This window comes from Musca autumnalis, unplaced genomic scaffold (genome assembly GCF_047663935.1).
Source record: "Musca autumnalis isolate F117 unplaced genomic scaffold, ASM4766393v1 scaffold_2, whole genome shotgun sequence".
Lineage (NCBI taxonomy): Eukaryota > Metazoa > Arthropoda > Insecta > Diptera > Muscidae > Musca > Musca autumnalis.
Window position 1 is genome coordinate 266,653,048 of NW_027411755.1, and position 21,672 is coordinate 266,674,719.

At 32.9% G+C, this 21,672-nt stretch overlaps 1 protein-coding gene across 1 annotated transcript; it reads left to right on the plus strand.

The window, feature by feature from the left end:
* The first annotated feature begins 14,942 nt into the window (after positions 1-14,942).
* Positions 14,943-16,136, plus strand: LOC141392591 (lamin-C-like). Its single transcript, XM_073965522.1, has 2 exons — positions 14,943-15,054; positions 15,121-16,136. Exons 1-2 carry the CDS (start codon positions 14,943-14,945, stop codon positions 16,134-16,136), a joined length of 1,128 nt encoding a protein of 375 aa, XP_073821623.1.
* The last annotated feature ends 5,536 nt before the right edge of the window (positions 16,137-21,672 follow it).

Sequence of the window (21,672 nt, forward strand, 5' to 3'; positions counted from 1 at the left end):
ACTCAGTTTCAACATGGAAAACTCAAAACAAATATTTGTTCAAAAGTAAACAAATAAATTTCTAATTACTTGAAAACAAAAATATTATTGTGCAACACACGTGGACACAGTCTACGTTTGAATACAAACTTGGCAGCGATGTTATTTAGGCAAAATTAAAAGCCATGTACGCGTTTCACTGAAATAACAAATAAATCCGCAAATAAAAACAACAATATTTGTTGGAGACAACCTGCTACCACAATTTTGGCTTTTTAAAATATTCTAAGGTAGAAATATCGAGTTATATAATTACCCAGCAAAATTTATTTGAAGTTGTTCCTTGTGAAGTAGTGATTGAATAGCTTTTTTTGAAGCAGTCCACGCAGAGTCATGAAAAATGCAGTCCGTTCTTCACATTTTGACAATGTCCGATTTGAATCCATTTCATAAATTTTTCACATTTTAGAAATTTCAAAATTTTGCAAAAAAAAACTTAAAAAGACAAAGAACTTAATTTGTTTCTTGTTAATTATAATAACAGCAATATGTTTGCATCCATAAAAAGTAATTATACAAAAAACAAGTAAGAAAAGTCTATAGTCGGACGGAGCCGACCATGGGATACCCTATACCACTATCCCTGGACAATCGCTCTCCACGGAACTTCTTTTCAATGATTGTGAAAATTTAATTATGAAATATCAGAGATGAATTGTATAATACTTATGACCAAAACCAAAAAGTTACCTAGCATGACAAAGACGTTTTTGTAGCACAAACTAAAATGTAATGAAACCCACTTATGCAGTACTACTACCTCCGTTGTTTAACCGCTACGTTATTCAAATTTTTACCAATTTCACACAAAAGTTTCAGTCCATTTAACCCGCTAAGTATTCTCTGATCTTCACGTTAGTTTGTACGCTTCTTCTTCATCATAAACTCCAACTTTGTTTAAAATTTTGCGGGTTATTATTTTGACCTATAGAGCCGCTACAAAATTGGTTATAATTTTGTTTTTGGTCCATTTCATTCCCTGAACATTTCACGATCATCAGCAAAATTAATCATTTCTATTCTGGCCCGAACCCAACCTCCTTAAAAAATTCGTTACAATCGATCCATAATTGCGGCCTTAAGCTTGTTTACAATTTTTAATGGACGGACACACATCGCTAAATCGCTTTATCTCGTCGAGATATGAATTTTGGCATACCAAATAAGAGGTCTAGGGCAAATATTTCATGGTGTTACATAAACTTTTGGATAGACAATATGTAGCATGGGATAAAAATGTGGTTCTCTACACAGAACCCATTATATATTAGGCAGTAGGCCCGTTATCTAGCAAACACTTTATTGCAATTTACATCAGAGGAAAGGTCAGTAGTTTTTTCCCATATGTAGGCTACTTTGCGAAATATATATGTCCTCAAGGAATTAAAATATCGACCATAAATAAAATTTTATTTTTTTCATACATAAGTAATGGTCCATTTGACCCGCTAAAGAATATCAGATCATCATTCAAAATTGTAGGCATCTTTTTCGACCTATACTCTTACCCGGTGCAAAATTTCGTGACTATTGATGAATAAATGCGACTTCTAGCGAGTTTATTATTACACTACAAACAAATAACGGAAAATATTAGGCTGTAACTCTGTTATCTGATCATGCACACCAACATAATTGGCATCAATTGAAAGGTCAAGCGTTCCACTTTCAAGTATATCTCACTTGTCCGGAATGTCACTTCCAGGAATTAAGATATAAGCTGTATATTAAAAATTTTCACAATTTTCACACAAAAGTTTTGGTCCATTTAACCCTCTAAATATTATCCGATCGCCATCTCAAATTGCAAGCTTCTCCTTTGTGATATACTCTTACCTTATTTAAAATTACGCGTTGATCGGACTATTATTGAGACCTACAGAGCCGCTAGAAAATTGGATAAATATTATGTTTTTGGTCCATTTCACCCGCTAAATATTTCGCGATCATCACTAATAAGAATAGGGATCTATTCTGATCTGAACCCGACCTTCATACAAAATTTCGTGACGATCGGTCCATAATTGCGGCCTGGAGCGTGTTTACAATTTATAATGGACAGACGGACGGACGGACGGACACACATCTCAAAATCGCTTTATCTCGTCGAGATATGAAGATTGGTATACCACATTGGGGGTCTCCGACGAATATTTCGCGGTGTTACATGAATTTTTACCAAAACAAACTTATAATACCATTTTCCACATTGTGGTATAGGGTATAATAATAAAAGTGATTTCGAACTACATCTTTGTTTGTAGCCAAAGAAGTACTTGAATCATATGTTGTTGTGATTTATTCACTACAAAGAACTAATGCAAAATGTGTGCTTAAGAAGTAAATTAGACAGTATCCTCACTGCACCATGCCCTTGTAAAAATCATGACTTCTTTCACGTAAAAAGATGTAGTCCGGAATCACTTGTACTCATGATTTAACTACTTCTTTGGCTACAAACATTTTGCTGGGTATATTATATTTTATTATATACATATGTATAGAATGGTGAAATTCAATAAAGAATATTTATGAACATTGTCCAGAATTTGATGGTTATAAGGCTACAAAAAGAAAATGTCATTAAATTAAAGACAAATTTGATTCTGATTAGTTGTTTGATCCTTATGAAACTAAATCATTTTGGGAGGAAAACTCTATTGGTAAAACCAGGACCATTTGATGGTATATAAGTCCTTTGATAAGTGTATACTAGACCGGTTTTAACTCAAAGGCACCCCCACCCTAAAGTGTATAGTTTTGTTAGATTTTATGATTGCCAAAGTTTTAGCTAAGTCGGAATATGTTCAAACGTACCACTGGGGCCTCAAAGTTGCCATAGTAATTACTATGAATTTCCACTAAGTGGCTCTAAAGGTGACATTTTTGGTCTAATTTTTAAATTTTGTCAAAATATTTTTAAAGCTAATTTATTTCATATTTGACTGACATTGCACTTCCTTTAACTAAAAATACAGTTAAATTTAAAGTTAACGAATGCTATTGAATATACATAAGTGTATTAAGTTGTGCCATATAAGCAATATTTTTATCAAAAATAAATATTCTCCATTTCTTTAATACCAAAATGCTGAATATGAAAAATTATTGCAATCGATTAAAGGCAATAGGTGCCAGCGGAAAGTTCTTCAGTTACATAGGAATTGCCACAAAGGTCGCATTTTTTATTTAATTGAATTAATTGAGCTATATCGTGATCTAAGGAGTTTTGTATTGAAAAAGTGATATCTAGCGAAGTCCACACATATCCATCTATTACGCTACTATCGTTTCGCTGGTGGTTTAATCCAGCTCATCAGGCATATTTAGATGTGGACAAAGGCAAAGGCTGATTTTGAGAACTTGTATATATACTTAAATTATTGCAAATTTGCAGTTGTGAAGTATTTAGCCTTTTTACTATCAAGTCAGCCTAGTGTTTCTGGTCTTCATAGAATCTTTTTTCAATACTTACACATATACAATCGAGGAAGTTTTGACAGATTGGCAGTGACTTAGAACGCTAAGACCTCGACAACATTTTCTGTTTGTTGGCCCTCCTCAGCCGGGACAGCCGGATTCTTGCTATGAATTTTTCGTTCAATTAGCATATCGCTCATTTACTCAAAGAGTAACTCAAAAAATGCATTTTTGTGAGTTAGCAATTCCTTTTTTTCAACGACATCTACTTTATCTTGTGTCCAATTTTCATGATAATATCACTAAAACTCTACCAGTTACAGCTCATTTACTACGAGTTTCGCATATATCAACACAAAAGTTTAAGTTTATGAAGCACTAAAACATTTCAAATCATGCTGGATCTTGCAGAGAAATTTAGCGCTGATACCTGGTTAGCTGTTTGCAAAATATGGTCCAAGTAGTTACTTTAGATTTTTTGTAAAAATCTTTTTAAGTTGGGAAGTCTAAATTTAATCAACAATTAAAAACGCGTTTTTTCGAAACTGGCTTTTTTGAGATGTGTCGCTCTTTGAGTAATTGAGCGAGATGTAAAAGTATTACGAGTCCAGAGTTTAGGGGTTTGGAATCTAGCGGAACAAGTGTAGAGAGAAGGTATTTCAACACACCATTAACTTTTTTTGGACACCTTAATAAGAGTATGTATGTATGTCCGTGGTATTAAGGCTTTAAAATATTTCATTATAGCGTTATAATTCATTGTGGAAACAAAGCGGCTTATATTAAGTATTTTTTTGAAAAGTTGTAATGTCTGTTATTCTGCTTAACAATGTCAATTCATAATAATGAAAACATCGATAGATTTAAAATTAATTAGTTTATGCGTTTATGTATAAAATAGACAAATGTTTGCCTTCTAGACTAAAAAAATCATTAATAGTATTTTATATATTCATATATTTTTGTTCTTGACTACGCGAAATCTTTTAATAATAAGTGTCATTTTTTGAAATATATTTTTATTTTTTTGTCTTATTTGGTAGGTAATCTATATATCAGCAATATTTTTGAAAATTTAACATAGCTGAAGCCAAGGTTTACCCTTTTAGAATACGCGACGTGTGATTCTATATTATACAAATTAAATATTTTTGGATAAAATGAAATGTTTTTGGACGTGGCAAAAAATATTGGCCTCAAAAGATAATTTGCGTGGAAGCTGTGGCTATATTTATGTTAAAAAATGGGTAAAAATGGGTTGAAGCCACATTGTCTTTATTTGTTTTCTCTCGTTTTGTGAGTAAACCGCACTTCTCCCGATTTTCCTGTCAAAGTAAAAGTAGAAGCAAACTAAATAAGGATCATCTTACTAATGTATCACTTTTCAAAATTTGAACTGCTTCTACCATTAAATGGTGCTGACATTTTGAAGCCAAATTTACAGTGTTTTTTGAAATTTTCTTCTAATTTTATTCCGCATACAGGTTTTTCAAAAAATCATATATAGGATTGTAATACTTGCGATTCTGAGTTATTTGATACGACTAATGTGAATGTAGTCTGCACAGCTTCATAGAAATCTACATCCAAATGCGGAAATTTTGTGAGAACATTTTTGTAAAAAACATATTTTTCGGGCCTATTTTTTACAATTGTCATTCGATTTCCTCGTACTTGATTGCACATTTAAGTTTTTTTACGTTCCGGATCTATTAAATCATTCCCCGTAAAAATTCATCTACTAAAACGCGAGTTACAATAAAGTCCAAAGTAGAAAAATCACCTAAAATTGTTTTTGGAAATATGGCGTATTTTATCGCGTTTTCTGCGGTTCGTTTCCACTGCAATACAACAACTAATACAGCATCTTCGTTTTAGCGGAAACAAAGATTTGAAAACTTCACTGATAAGGGAGCTAAATTAATTTTATCCCAAAAAATAGTGTGTGATGCTACATCCACGGTTCTTAATTGATCGCCTTGAAATAGATATATATCGATGTAGATTTTCATGGTGGACATTGAAATCGGATGCGGACAAAAATTGTATGCACTTTGCGCAAATTAGCGATATTTTATAGGTATTTTAATGCTGAGATGCAGCTGATGCTACATCTTAGCCACCAAATTAAATTTTGAAAACTATATTCTATAAACTATAAAAATGCATATAAATAAAAATGGGTTATTTGACCTCTATTTCCATTTCAGAAGCTTTGACACATATCCCCATCAACCCAATTAGCTTCCCTAATGGGAAAGCTTTAATATGAATGCCAATAAAGCAAAATCCGTCTATTTTGTTGGGAGATTTAAGCAAAATGAAGGAAGTATTCCTATAAATTTTTACAATATTTTCTACTACATAATGAATGTGAAAAAATATTTTTTTAAACAAAAAATTATTTTTTTGACCGAAATACTTATGGGCGGAAAGGCTTTCGGAGGAGTGTTACCTCTTGAAACATAGAAAAATACCAAAGTAGCTCTATAACAACCCTGAATAGGTATATAACGCCTTCATATCTCCTATATTTATTCGTTAAAATATTAAAAACGTTAAAATAACTTTGGTATTCCATTATATTTTATCGTAGTCGGGGTGCAAAGCGCACCGGGTTCAGCTAGTAAACTATATTGAAAAAGGAGTATCTAGCGAAATTCCGCACATCCAATCAATATGCTGCGATTTTTGTGCCTATGGCTTCGCCCATTGATTGACAGTATTTTTGAAGAGACATCTTGAAAAGTGATACCTCTAAATAAATGTGTATTCCCAAGAAAAAATGGCTATAAATGCGCCTTTGCTTTTCATTTTCACAATACATTATTATTTCTTAAAAGCAAGACCATGTGTTAGTGAAATGGATATCGACACACAAATGGACCCAAACACATACATCAGCACAAACTTAGTGTGTGCGATAGTAATTTGATATTTGGAAAATAAATGCATTGCACTTCATTACTTTTCCACAAAATGTAGTATTTGGAAACAAGTACAACGAATATACAGAGGGGAAATGGAAATGATTGCAGGTCGATAACACGAAATCTATAGCCATCATATAATCACAAAAGTCGTGTTAAAATTGAAATTTCTCTAAACTGATATTCAAACGTATTGAAAAGGATCCTGAAAATCAATGAATGAATAGTGTTGGAATTTTACATATAAGAACCCTGCTTAACACATCGCAGGATAGCAACTTCTGACCAGAAATGAAAGGCGTTTCTTTAAATTCCCTGTTCTTACACTGATGTTGAGTTATGACCTAACATCAACTTAACGTGAACGTTATTTTTCATTGCCAGCATTTTTATATTCACTTTCCGGAATGAATTTCACCATCAGGAATATAAAAGTAAGAGTTGAATTTCATGTAATAAGACAAAATTTAAACATTTATCATAAGTAAACTTTAAGATAGAACATACAAAATATGAAATAGAATATGTTACGCATTGTTTGTCCTTAATCCCTTATGATATATAATTGTTCCACAAACATCCCAGGCGGGACAGGGGAGACTTCTCTCTGATGATAGAATAACTAAATATCCAGTGATATCGAAAACGTTGGTAATGTCGTCTTAATGAAACATTGGGCCATCTATTAAATAAGTAATATTATAAAATGGAAGTTACCGTTGTTACAGGTGCTCAGAGGCCTGTGCGTTCAACAATACGACAATTTATAGTCCCCATATAACGATTAAGACAGTTTATGACTTTCGTCTAAAATTCCAATTATATTTTTAGGCTAGTGACTGACAAAAAGTTTTCTCAGACAATTTCTTTAAAATTAAAAACTATTGAGGATTTTGCTAAATTTGCAATTCATGTTATTGAAAGAATTCTGATACTATTTTTTCAAGCCAATTGGTTTTCACATATTTGTAGACGATGAATCGAGCTCATAAATCTACTTCGTACATTGCCAGTAGAGTAGGAACATATCTTATTAATTATTCGATACGTTTGGGATGGCGAACTGAAATTTTATTTGTAAACTACGTCAGTCACAGATTTACCATTTTACTTGAAAACCACCAATATAACGAGTTATGTCATAATTTATTTTGTAGAGTTTCAATGTGGATATAACCACCGACACCACTCAAGTTCTTGTTGATGATGATATCATAAATTGAAAATTGACAGGACAATTAATGTCAACAAATTCAAACAACTACCAGGAATAATGCATATTTCATGAATATGTTTGCTCGTCTCCATGTTGATGGACATGTGTGCGTACATTGTAAGCAATTTGTCAGTGACATGTACATAATTAGTACAGTGTTTTATTTAACTTGCTTTGGTGTCTGTTTGGTTCAAATTTAGTAACTCATTTTCCAAAGTGGTAATTGACCAATCGAAGTAAAACTTTGCACATTTTCACAATTGGATGATAATACATGCCTATTAAACCAAAACCAATGTGCAGTCCATTTTTTCCTATAGCCTCCATATAAGGGTACCACGGCTTCAAGTATTTTTAGGATTATATCTTCATTCTACCCCGAGTTGACTGTAACTTGGTATAGCCCCCATATAACGGTACTACCCGATTTCAGGCATTTTATAGTTTGTATCTACATTTTCGGCTAACATTGGCTGTAATTCGGTAATGGTGCTCTCAGTATTCAAATAATGGTATTTACTAAAAAGTTAAAAATAATTAAAAAATTAAGCTACAGTGTTTTTTATATATGCACTAAAAGCTAGAAAATAATTTTCGCTTTGCATCAAGTAGTATATTCTTCATGTTTTTATCTTTCAAATAAAATGCTTGCACTTAAATTAAAAATGGTGACAAAATTAAACTGCAATCGTTTTATTAAATTTATAGTAATAAAAAACGAGAAAAAAATTGGACAGTGTGCTTGCATGTAATTTTCGATGATTGCTCTCTTCGATTTTCTTGAAAATTTTTGTGTTAAGCTACGATGAATTACAAATATTTTTAGTCCTTTTTAGTAGTGGAATTCGAATAATTTGTATTTTTTCTAATTATACCCTACACCACTATGTGGAAAATTATTTCTTACAATAAGTTTATTTGTTCCATAAATGAATTTTGATTTGCTGAAAGCTAATTTCCAGGGGTTGTGGTGTGGGATATCACATGGTCGGCCCCGTCCGACTATAGTCTTTGCTTACTTTTTTTTTTTTAATTTGTCAATTTGTCGAAATGTGTTAAAATTAAAAATTTCCATTTATTAACATTTGTTGTGTTATTTCATTTAGGAATTTATCTTAAAAATCTTAATAACTTATTCTTTTAACCATTTTAAGAAAGGTTTAGCAAGAAGGGTAGCAACATTAGTGGGTATTACAGAATGTATTTTTTGTGCCCGCAATAATTCTAATAATAGATAATATCAAAAATTCAAGTCCTCCTCATAATCGTCTTCTAGAGAATATATCACTTTTATATTTGGTGGATTATTCGGCTCGGATGCCCATTCATATAATTCAGGAGCGGTAGTAATTTTTTCATATATTAAGTCCCGGGCCACACTACAGTAATTTCACTGAAATTTTGATATGAAATTATGCGTCTCTAGATCGACGTCCATAGTAGAGTAAAATAATAAAATTGCTGTAGTGGGTAATTCGATTTAAGAACACCTATTTTCATGAAATTTTTTAATGAAATTCACGCTAGTGTGGACCGGGACTAAGTTATTTTATTGTCCGGCTGGTACAATAATTTCTGAAATGTTTTCAGAAAAATGAAAAAAATTACGAAGTTTTTATGATGTTTAATGTAAATTTAAAATAAAACTACAAAACAAGTGATAAAAATGAAATATTTTTTTTTTAATAACAAATGTTTCACTCTGGTACAATGAAAAATTATATTGAAAAATGTAAAAAAAAAATAGAAAAAATAGTAATAAGTCCAAATAGGACTTTATAATTTTGTAACTAATCGTTGTTTAATACAGAAATATTTCAAGAAAAACGAAGAGTGCAATCATTGTTAAAAATTGATATTAAAATTTAAATGGCGAAAATTACATCATGGTGGGTTGTCCAAAATTGTTTTCTATTTTTTATTAGATAGCTGATAAAACAACGAAAAACACAAAAAAATTCCCATATGTTCTGTTAAAACAAATTTAGGTGAATTTGTTTTCAGTTTTAACAAACTCGATATTTTTTAATTGTTTTATTTTGCTCTCTGCTGGAATTGATCATGCGATCTTCTAATTTGTAGACATACACATTACACCCTGTATCACGCGTACGTACATTAAGGGTAGTTTAAACGCTTAAATGTGCACCACTAACTATTCGTTATTTTGTCAATAAAAAACTCACGTGCCGCCAGTGGGCGATGAACACACAACCTTCAAATTCGTAGACGGATACACACGTTTTGTGCCACCGTACTCAGTATTTAGTAAGGAGTACAGTAAGTAGTTTTGCCTTGCAACATTTTTTAACAAATAACTCATTATTTTTCTACTCACTGGTAATGCAGAAAGTAGCTTGTTTATATACGTTTATAATGGATTATTCGGATCATTAGGCTTTGAAATGTTTGCTGGGTAGAAGAGGCGTTTGAGAGAACAACAAGAGAATGATGCAGTTCATAAAATATATATACATGACAAATAACAAGTCCAAAGGTGTTATTTTTACCGTACCTAACTTTGTATACCTTCCACCAGATAGTCGTGATACCCATTCCGAGCATATCAAACTTCAAAATAACCGAAATCCGCTATATGAGCTCACACCAAATAGTTGGGCTATTTCGAGAATATTTGTTGGAAAGATGGGAAAGATATTTCTGCAAATTTTAAAATATATTTTATTCGGTAGGGACATTAAATTGAAAGGACTATACCAAAATATCCCACGTTTTTCATGTGAGTTGTAACTGGATTACAACAGATATACGGGCAGACTGATATATTTAAGTCGACATAAAATTGTACCCTGATAAAGAATATAAAACTTTGCGAGGTCTCAAATTGCCATTTCAATGCTTTATAAATGAAAAAATTAACATCCCTCCATAGTGTGGATGAGGATATTTTATGTATTTTCATTAAACCATTAACAGCTGGTTCAGATGGGCAACAAACAGATATACTACATCCTATGAGTTGCTGCTTGTGAAAGGTTATAAACTGTGTCATCACTTTATCTTGACGAGTAAAGTTATGGTCAATAAATACCGTCAATATATGCTGAGATGCCAACAGAATAAAGAATTTCATTTTCAAGAATATCCAAGCGGCATTAAGTGACAATGATGGTGTCTAGAATAAACTGCATGTTGTTAATTTATATTTGGATTTATTTTTAACATCAACATTAACGGAAAGCGAAACACACAATTATAAAAAAACAAAGTGTATGATTGTATTTGCTGTTGAGGTCTAGCGAGCTTCACTCACTTGACGGACAGTAATTTATCTGAACAATACACTTGACACCAATGTTAAATGGCACTAAAAATAAATTAAACTGCTAAATTTAGGTTTATGTGAGGGCGGAATACAATGATTTGTCTTGATGTTTTAACACAGAAAACCACTCCCTTATATAAGGAATATGTATAATTAAAACAACATTATTACACTGAAGTTTTTTGCTCACTAAAACAGCAGTGCTTACATATCGATATTGGTGTAAACATGCGTGGGTGTAAGAATTGTATAAAAGGAATAATATGTTTTTGTTAACTTTAAATTTGAATTGGCTTTGGTACAATTCTGGGTAGGTCAGGTAAATACGGGAGCGTATAAAACATATATAGCCAGAGACCCGATCATATATATTTTAGCCGATTCGACTGTCGGAAAATTCAGTTATTTAACAGCACTACACTATCGGTTAAAATGGTGTCACTTTAATCCAAATTATTTATTTCACAGGTAAAGATTTGGTCGGTTAATGATGGACTTGAATATCTAAAACATCTCTGTTTTACATGCGCCACAAACTCTACTCATTTATCTTAACATGCAATTTCATATGTACATTTATGTACTTTCACTTCACGTCCATTTATATGTGAATGTTGGGAGTTCTACTTTTTGCTAAACTTTTGCATTTCAATTACTGCCGGGTAACACGTTATTTACATTTACACACAACACTGAGAACTTCCGTTTGAAACGTTTAAATTTGCAATGAAAGTGAAAAAGAGTGTTTGTCCGCTGGTTTTTGTAGTCAGCACTCATTAATGTTTAGTTTCCGATGTACAAGTGTCCCATATGTAAAGTTGGAAAAGTGTATGCAAGTGCGAATTTGCAATGACAATATTAATTTAAGCAGTGCGATAAATCAAGTATACAATTGTCTACAGTAACTGATATGCTTTCTACACAAAAAATCTAAGATTCCTGATGTAGTTTTCTCAGTTTGAGTTCTCTTAAATTGTACCTTGAAATGCTTGCAGCAAACTGAGATAAATGTTAGTATATTGCGCATTAGAAAAGAGAGTCAGTCAGACATGTAGCCAAAAAGTAGTTGAATCATGAGTGCAAGTTTACAAGGACAAGGGACAGCAACGTTCCAGTCTATTTTGCATCTTTATCACGTATTTTGCATGTCTCTATGGCAGCTAGTAAAGAAGCATTTTTAACATGACTATTTTTGATCAATAAAACCGAATTTTCTATCGTAAAATGTAAATTAAGAAATTCCCTATAAAAGCCCATTTGTAAAAAACATTCAATTTGTTTATATATGTATGTATGTACGTATGTATGTATGTATGTATCTATGTATAATAAATTAGATCAAGTCGTATGTTTACAAACAATGAAGAGCAGACTATATATGTCATGACTCAATCTTTACTCTATTGAGAAGTAGATGTTAAAGCATTACTTCATCCATGATGCAAGAAATAAGGTGATACAATAATACCAACTGATGTCTTCATTTGCTGTCAAAACCTATTTTTAATCAAAAATAAATAACAAATATTTCTCTTTTATAATGAATATCTGTGTACAACATCTATATTTAAGCTTATATAATAATAATAATTGTTCCACAAACATCCCAGATGGGACAAGGGAGACTTCTCTCATATCAATGAGTGCACGCCGATTCATATTGGCTCAATGATATGGGACCTACTTTTTATTGCCGAGTCCGAACGGCGTGTCTTACGACACCACTTGTGGAGAAGTTTTTCAAGGCTTAAATACTCAGGAAATGTCGCCAGCATTACTGAGGGGGAGTTTTGCCACCGTTGAAAATTTTGATGTTGCTTGGCCTGGGATTCGAACCGCAGACCTTCTGAGTGCAAGGCGGACGTGCTAACCATTGCACCACGGTGGCCCCAATTAGTGAACAATATTTTACCGTTTTCTTCGGCCTTTTGCGGATATTTCGCCCAAAAAAAAAATTGACGGCAAATGAAGACTACGGCCTGAATTCGCCTTTTGGATAACCTTATTAAATTCGCCTTGACTTCATCATGAAATAGTTCAATTTTACATTGATGCATTAATACTAAAATGTCTGAGGCGTATAAATAATATATGTTTACCTTCGTATATCATACGCCGCATGGTGTTACATAATAAAACTGTGATGCAGCAAAACCCTTGTTTTAAATTTAAATAAATGTAGAGCAAAACCTTACCAAAATCCATGTTCATGTTAGCGAAAATTTCTTATTTAGTAATGATTTAAACCTGATTTCAGACTTATATTACTGATGAAATAATTTTCATTACTATTTTTAATTAAAATGGCTCTTGTTTTTAGAACTTTTTTGACAATATATTAGATTTAATATACATATGTGCAAAACAATAGATATATTGATAACACTGTGCAAAACGAAAATTATTAACCATATTCTGACACCGCAGTGTGATAGAACACCAAAAATGAGAAGACACGTGTCTCGCCGTTTTTCGCTATCTCATCAACTTTCGCGCTTATAGGCCTCCAAAGGTTTGAGGCTTTGATGTAGAAAGGGTCATTTTGTCAGGACTATATCTTCCAGACCGTTAGGAAATTTGAATTTATCTCGGAGGCAAATTTGTAGCTCTTGTCTTAAAGAACAAAAATTGTGAACACATATAATACATCAAGCTTCACCTGCAAGGTCAAAATCGCCATGCTCATTGGTGAATTTTGTAGAAGACTCTTTTCTGTGTAAATAGAGTCAGGTAGATTTCTTTGTAAGCATGTCGTCTAAGAATCTATGTCTAAAAATAATCAACTGTCGGCCATAAATAATGGAACAAATGTCGTACCCAAAATAGTAAAGATAGCGAAGGGTCGATAATAAAATATGTATTTTCCATTATCGGCGCAACGTGTGTGTGCACGGCGTCATAATGTATTTATAGATGCAGCGTGCATTTCTAATGTGCATCCAAACGGAATGTATGTGTATGTGTGTTATTGTTAGATTATAAGATTTAGTTTTAAGGTAGAGTGTAAATAAAGAATGAGTCTCTCTAAAGCAACGAAACGAACAACATCGCTAACGCGGGTGTTTTCATTCTCTTAGGTTATTTTTCCTTTAGTTTCTTGGGTGCATTTGTGATGAGACTAGGAGTCGTCTCATCATTTGGTGACCCCGACGTGATCGTTTCGTGTTTAAAAAAAAGACACGTAATAGTTCGCGTAGATAGATAATAGCGGGATAAGCGCGTAGAAAAAAAGTTACTGCGTTGTATTTATCCGCTAGGATAGGCTAGGATCATAGTGAAATGTGATAGTGTATCCGTCTATTTAGTATAGTGTTAGTGACACGTAGTGAAACTTAAAAAAAAGTGACTACGTTAGGTTGGTAACATGTTTATTTAAAGAAACAAAAAAAATTGAATTTGTTTTCTTAAAGGCGCACAATATTTTTTCGTCAAAATGAATTTTGGAGAATTCATTCAGCATCAAAAGATGTTGGGCGAATATATTGTGTCGCTATACTTAAAAATGAGCAAAATTGCTCAAACAAGTGTAGCAAGAGAAACTAGGGAAAAGTGTGAAGTCATTGTTAGTTCTTTCACGGAAGCCAGAAAGGATTTTTTAGACAATGATAGGGAGCTCCGGCATATGGGAAAATTTCCATATGAAATGCATAGCATATTCGCCTCAGGTGTGCGATATGCAATAAAAAAGTTCGACTATTTAGATCGTCAGATTAGAACAGATTTGGGCTTAGAATCAAATAGGGAATCGTCGGAGTTGCGAATTCTTTCTAGATATAAATATATAGCTGAGATGGACAGCTTAAGTCCATTGGAACAGTATGAAAAAAGAAACATACTGCGCCATTCAAAAACATTAAAAGGAGGTTTAATTAGAGAGTTTGAATATTCATTAAATGCGCTGGAGACTGAGATAAGGAATGAGTTTCTAAGTGTAGAAGATGTCAAAGACAGATATGATATTGCGTCATCAGTACTGATGCAATATTTGAATGAGTTTCCTAAAGAGGATAATCTCGTAGAGAATTCCAATTTTTTACAAATTTGTTACCGCATGGTAAGATTTGGGAAATTTTCTAGAGTAGCACCTAAAGAGGTGAAGGTAAAAGATTATGAAGAGATCAATGGGAAATGGGTTCCCAAGATAAATACTAGACAGGTAGATAGTAATTCAATTAGGAAAGTTTAAAATGTGACTATTCCTGAAATTAAGAAAATAGTAAAATTTACAGGTAGTGTAGGGGAAACTACGGAAAGGAAAAACGAAAACGTCCGCGCTGATGTTTCGCTAAAGTTCGAAAGTGAAGTCAACCAACTGCGTGAGAAAAATGAGCAGTTGAAGGCCAGATTGGAGCAAACAACCAAGGACCGGCAAATTGCTGAGAAGAAGGCTCGTATTTACGAGTCACGAGCTGCTGATCTTAACGCCAAATACGATGCTGCGACTGCTTATACGAAGGAAGCCGGTGTTGAACTCTGTGAGGTGCATGCAGAATTGGAGCTTCTACGCAAACAAATTAAAGAGGATGCACAGGCACGTATTGAGTTGGAAGGCAACATACAACATCTGCGTAACGAACTGACCTTCAAGGAAAAATTTCACTCAGAAGAAATTAATGAATTACGCACTGGTCTCTCTAAACAATATGAGACCATATTACAACAGTCGTTGCAAGAGTTGCGTGAACAACACGAAGGAAACATGCGTAAAATGAAAATGCTGTACGAGCAAAAGATTCAGGATCTCCAAGCAGAAGCCAATCGTGAGTCCGTTGCAGCTTCACGTGCTATCGAAGAATTAGATGTCTCTCATCAAAATATTGAAAGCCTGTATATTCGCATTAGTAAGTTGGAATCTACACATGCTGCATTGAATGGCCGAAATTGTGATTTGGAAAAATTGCTCGACAATGAAAGAAGACGCCACGCTTCTGAGATTGCCAAAGTGGACGCTGAATTACAACAGCTACAAGAAAGTGTTGTCGACGAAAAACTATTGTATGACGGAGAAGTTAGTAGCCAAACGGAATGGGCTGTAACTAGCAGAGAATATGACATCGAAATTTCCAAAGGTGATCCTAATGCAAGGGTACAACAGAAAGGTACCAATGAAGTGCAAATCGATGGCGGTGCTACCGTATCTCAAAGGTTTGTAACGGATACAGAATTTTTCTCAAGTTTTGTAACACAGCTTTCAAAACGATCAAATTTGAAGCAAACAACCAACTACAAGAAAGTACCTCAGTAGTGGGATTCTGTAACTCATTTTTGCTGTTACCGACAAAAATCGTTAAAATTAAATCGCAAAATTATGACTAAAAACATAAAGAAAAGTTGGCATCACTGTTTGTGTCGATAGAGGCTAGCGACTACTTTTTATTCATCGTTAACTTACCGAAAAATATCGTTAATTATCAAAATTATAAGCATTTTAATTTTACCGACAATTATCGATAACAGCAAAAATGAGTTACAGAATCCCACTACAGATCTCAATAAACACCTTTCTAGAATATACGAACTCTGTAGAAACGGATCTTAATGGTCAAAATAGCAAAACAATTGCGATTTTTATCCTCTTTTTAGGATTCTGCTCCATAGATATTAAACCGTTCAAAATTCAAGAAAACAATCAACCACAATAGCGTAGCGAAGACATCAATAAACAAATTTCTGAAATATGCGAAATGTCTATGAAAGGTTCTTAATGGTAAAAATAGCAAAAATCTTTTGAAAATATCCAATTTTTATACTTTTTTCTCCGAATCTGGTCCCAACATACGCAACCGCCCAAAAATTAAGGATACCGTCAATCACAAAAATGTACCTAAGATTTCAATAAACAACTTTTCAGAACATATGAAGATTCTAGGAATGATTCTTAGGGCTGAAATTCACGAAAAATTTTTTTAACATTGCTCAGGTTTGGAAATAACAAACTGTTAAAAACTCAAGGAAATTTGAAAGGTTTGTTATTTACGGACCTGAACAGGAAAGAATGATCTAAAATAATCGAATTTTGACCTTGAAGAATCATTCCTAGAATCTTCATTTGTTCTAGAAAAAAGTATAAAAAGTATAAAAATTGGATATTTTCAAAAGATTTTTGTTATTTTTACCATTAAGAACACTTCATAGACATTTCGCATATTCCAGAAAGTTGTTTGTTAAAGCCTCTGCTACACGATTGTGGTTGATTATTTTATTGAATTTTGAACGGTTTAATATCTGTGGAGCAGAAGCCGAGAAAAGAGGATAAAAATCGCAATTGTTTTGCTATTTTGACCATTAAGACCTGTTCCTTCAGGGTTCGTATATTCTAGAAAGATGTTTATTGAGATATGAGGTACATTTTTGTACTTGGTTGTTTGCTTCAAATTTGATCGGTTTGATAGCTGTATAACAAAAATTAAGGAAAATTTTAAAAGAAATTTTACCATGGCGATTTTGGCCTTGCAGATGAAGTTTGATGGGTTATATGTGTTCACAATTTTTGTTCTTTAAGACAAGAGCTACAGAATATGGTTAATAAAACGTGACTCAAAAAATTTTTAGGCGTATCATTTATAAAATAACTCACAACTACAGTCAATGTTATGTGATTCAGTGATATCACTTTGGTAAGACCAAAAGAAAAAGAATACAATCGGAAAACCTTGGAATTATCTTTACATTTAATTTTTGTACATTGGAATGTTGAGGTCCTTTCCTTTGTTTCCTATTTCACAAAATTTTAAAATCACGGCTTCAATTTTCCACTCCGATTTTATTAAGTAATTTATGGAAAGAAAATTGTATTAGTAGAGAATTGGTATATGCAGAGTGAACGTTTGGATATCATGGCGTTATCCACTAGTATTTTTTATATTTACTGGTAGAGTTTAGGAGTTATATAAATAAAAAAACGCCGAGATCACGCTGCGGTGTCAGAAAATGGTCAATATTTAATTTTCGGAAATTCAGGCGTCCAATCGTTGTTATTGTCATAAAGAATGCAATTGAATATATTTTGTTGCCCAATCGTAGATCTTATCACAAAGACTTTCTGAAGGTCGATAGGGGTTTTCTTGATAGAGAACTAATGCTGAGCAATAGTGCGTCTATCCATCATGAAATTCTAGCACCCAATGGTGGGTATGTGAATGATCTTCTAATAAATTGATCACCAACAAGGAAAACTCTGACAACCAATATTGAATTCTTTTAAAATGAAAGTCTTGCGCCCAATCCAAGGTCTATACATGTATGCATTCTTTTAGCAAAAACACAATTTTTCCCAATCTACATTTTTTATACTCTCAGACTTTAGCCAAAATGTGTCTCATCGAAATAATGGTTCAAGGATTTCAAAAATTTTTAGAGATGTGCAGTTTAAGACCTCTCTGGATAATTAGTTATTATACCAGTGTAAGCTTATGACCTCAGTAGTCATGGCTTCACTTCCTTTATGCTAATTTAGTTATAAGTAAAAATATGAAATAAATAAATTAATATATAAAAAGACCTCTCTGGAAACACTTTGCTTTTTTGCAACAAGTGTTCTCGGACCCCTATTACTACAACTACGGCCACCATGTGTAGTGGCTGATGCACACGACAACTTTCGAACCGAATACTGCATTGGTTCAAACTTTGTATATCGCAATATTTCTGCGAGCCTTATATAAAGTTCGAAGATGGTGCTTTTCGTTCTACTCCTTCTGGTATTTCCCCACAAATTTCAAGAATTTTATTTAAACAGATTTGGCCCAAACTTTGCAAGTCCATATTTCCTGACATACTGATCCAAAATCTCAAAACTATACTGTGTCGAACTAAAATATCTTTTAAAAGGAATGACAGACAAAAAAAGATCTACTTCCAAAATGAACCATGTCGGTCCGATCCATTTCTTCAGATACCTCCTCCGCAACACTTGTGATCAATGATACAAATCCATATTTGATTGGCAAGTTCATAGGTCCGAAAATGGCTATAAAATTCTGAAAAACGTATAATACATAGTTTTTGGGTTAAAGGATTAAAATTGTTGAGATTTTAACGAAGAAGAATCTGTTTCCGACCAGTTTATTGCTTTCGTTTGAACGTCACAAAGTCCTTTGCCGAAGAAGGAAAACGATATGTTCCTAGAAATGTACATCCATTAAAAGCATTTCCCAAAATATAATTGTTGTGGGTTTCTATGACGTTTTCTTCTGGTTTTATTCAAAGAGTAATCGACAGAGAAATCCATTAAGATGAAGTTTATTGTAATTTCGAAATATTGGAAATAATATGCAATAAATAAAATGTAAACATTGACATCAAGCTCAATAATCTTGATTTTATTAACATTCGAAAGGTCGAAAAATACGACAGAATTTTTTTTGTCCCATAGACATTTACTAATTTGTAGCAAGAGATCAGTTTCAAATAATCTCAACGGACGACACTGTGGTGGAACAGAAATTATATCATAAAAAAGGGTTGATATAGTTTTTTTGTTGTTGCAAATTTCAAGCATAATAAAGAATTTATAATTGTTATGATTTCAAAATAGTTCATTACAAAAACGTGTTATAGAAAATATACAAAAATTTAAAGCCATAAAAATTAAGCAACGATTTTATTGTTGAATAGCTCTTATAAAAAAATTTCAAAAAGAAAAGATCGCAAGAATGTTTTTTTCTAGATGTCGTTTCAAAACCAAAGTATTGGACGTAATATAACGTAAAATAACGTTCAACAAATACAAATAAACGTATTATTCTGTAATCAGTAACACTTACAATCAGCCTAAAATTACGATTAAAATCTTAAAAACGCCTTAAATCTTAACAGCAATTATGCAGAAAATTTTTCAAAAAGTCTAACTTGTCCATTATTTTTATATTTTCAAATATGTCAAATATGGACAATAAGTTTAACAATGCAGTAAAATAATTCTCTGTAATACTTCCTTCAAATACTTTACATATTTCTTGAAAATTTTAAAACAGTTTAAAATTTTACTCAAAGATTCAAAATGTGTAACATAAGCTAATATCCTATGAGAACGGAAATATAGGTATTTTGAAGATGTTGGTTACATTTTTCGACCGAACTACATGTAATTTCACATTTGAATTTTCCGATTTTTGTCAATAGGTGGTATAGCTCCGATAAAACTCTACCTCCCGTTTTTCGCCGTTTTTAAAGTTTTAGCCAAATTCTACTTACACACATTATTTTTTCTCCGTTGGTGCTATGTTATATTTCTGTATAGAATTGTCGTATAGGTCAACGTTTTACTAAAGCTCCTTCATACAGGTACCGCCTGATTTTCGGTAATTTTACAGTTTTACACACATAATCCAAATAAAATGGCTAAAATCAGATTCCAATATAATTTATGGTGGAGCGTATAAAAAGTTCGTCCCGGCAGAACTTAAAATCGTTATCACTTGTTTTCTATTATAAAAAAGTCACTAGAAAAATCAATTAACGACTTATTGAGGTAGGTATAAAACTTACGATAATATATGTGCTGAGCATTCATAGATAGGGTTACCAAGTCGCAAAATAGGGAACATTTGGATAGCAAATAAATGTCAAATAAAATCGTATATTTCTGAGTGAAATCGGACACTTTTTCAAAAAGTGGTTTTTGATTTCCTTTATTTTCTAATTTTATGCTGCTCATCAGCAAGACATTTCTGTACATTTTCAATTTTTTTTGACTAACGGGCGAATTCTGTAGAAACTATATTTAAAGAAATACTCAGAACTTCGTTTGTATCGGTCCAAAATAGAAAAAAAATCTAATAAAAATAAAAAAAAATTGTACACATTGGTATTGTCTTATTCAAAAAATAACTGTTATTTTTGCGTTAAAATAATGGGTTAGTAAGGGGTTTTGTAATGAGTATTTTTGCTAGGTGAAACGTATCGCAATGGTTGATATGTGGTCGATAGGAACGTACGCAGTGGGGGGCCCAGGGGGGAACTGCCAGTAAAATCTGAATTAGTTTTTTTGACATTTTATTTCAGATGATAAAGGAACGCGGAATTCCGCAAGAAATGTACTCCATATTTGATATCACTGTGTGTCATATTTTTAGTCGGATCGTTTTCTGGCACCGCAGCGTGATCGAAGACCAAAAATAAGAAGACACGTGTTCCGGCGTTTTTTCCAATCACTTCGAAATTCGCGGTTATGGACGCCCAAAAACCTGAGGCCTTGATGTCAAAAATGTTCATTTCGTCAGGCTCATATATTCTAAACCGCTAAGAATGTGGATTCACTCGTGAAAGCAAAGTTGTAGCTCTCGTCTTAAAGAATAATTGTAAATACATAAAATCCATTTATCTTCATTTCAAATTTCCGTAATAAGTTTTTCTTCGATTTTGGTATACAGATAACAAACCGATCAAATTTGTTGCAAGTAACCAACTACAAAAATGTAACTTAGATCTCAACAAGTGAGCAAAGGCTATAGTCGGGACGGGGCCGACCATGTGATACCCTACACCACTACCCCTGTGCATAAACTTTTCACTGGTAAACATTTCTTTTAGGGAATATAATTCGACTACCACCAAAAATATTATGTCTCTTTCCCTCTGGGACCCCCATAATCAACCAAAATTTCGTGACCATCCGATTAAAATTACGACCTGTAGCTTGATTGCAAAAAATGGAAGAATTGGATGCATTACCGACTATTGTGGTATCTCCCTTCTTTGACCACCTTCGCCAACCTGCTTTACACCAAAGTAAAGGTAATATTTTCTTCTTCCATTGACAGGCTTTGCCTTTGGAATAC

What these genes read in the sequence shown, in the direction of transcription:
- LOC141392591 (XM_073965522.1), top strand. Translation starts at nt 14,943, where the DNA reads ATGGTAAGATTTGGGAAATTTTCTAGAGTAGCACCTAAAGAGGTGAAG. An exon ending in AAATACTAGACAGGTAGATA is followed by an intron (nt 15,055 to 15,120) that starts GTAATTCAATTA and finishes TAAAATTTACAG; the next exon opens with GTAGTGTAGGGGAAACTACG.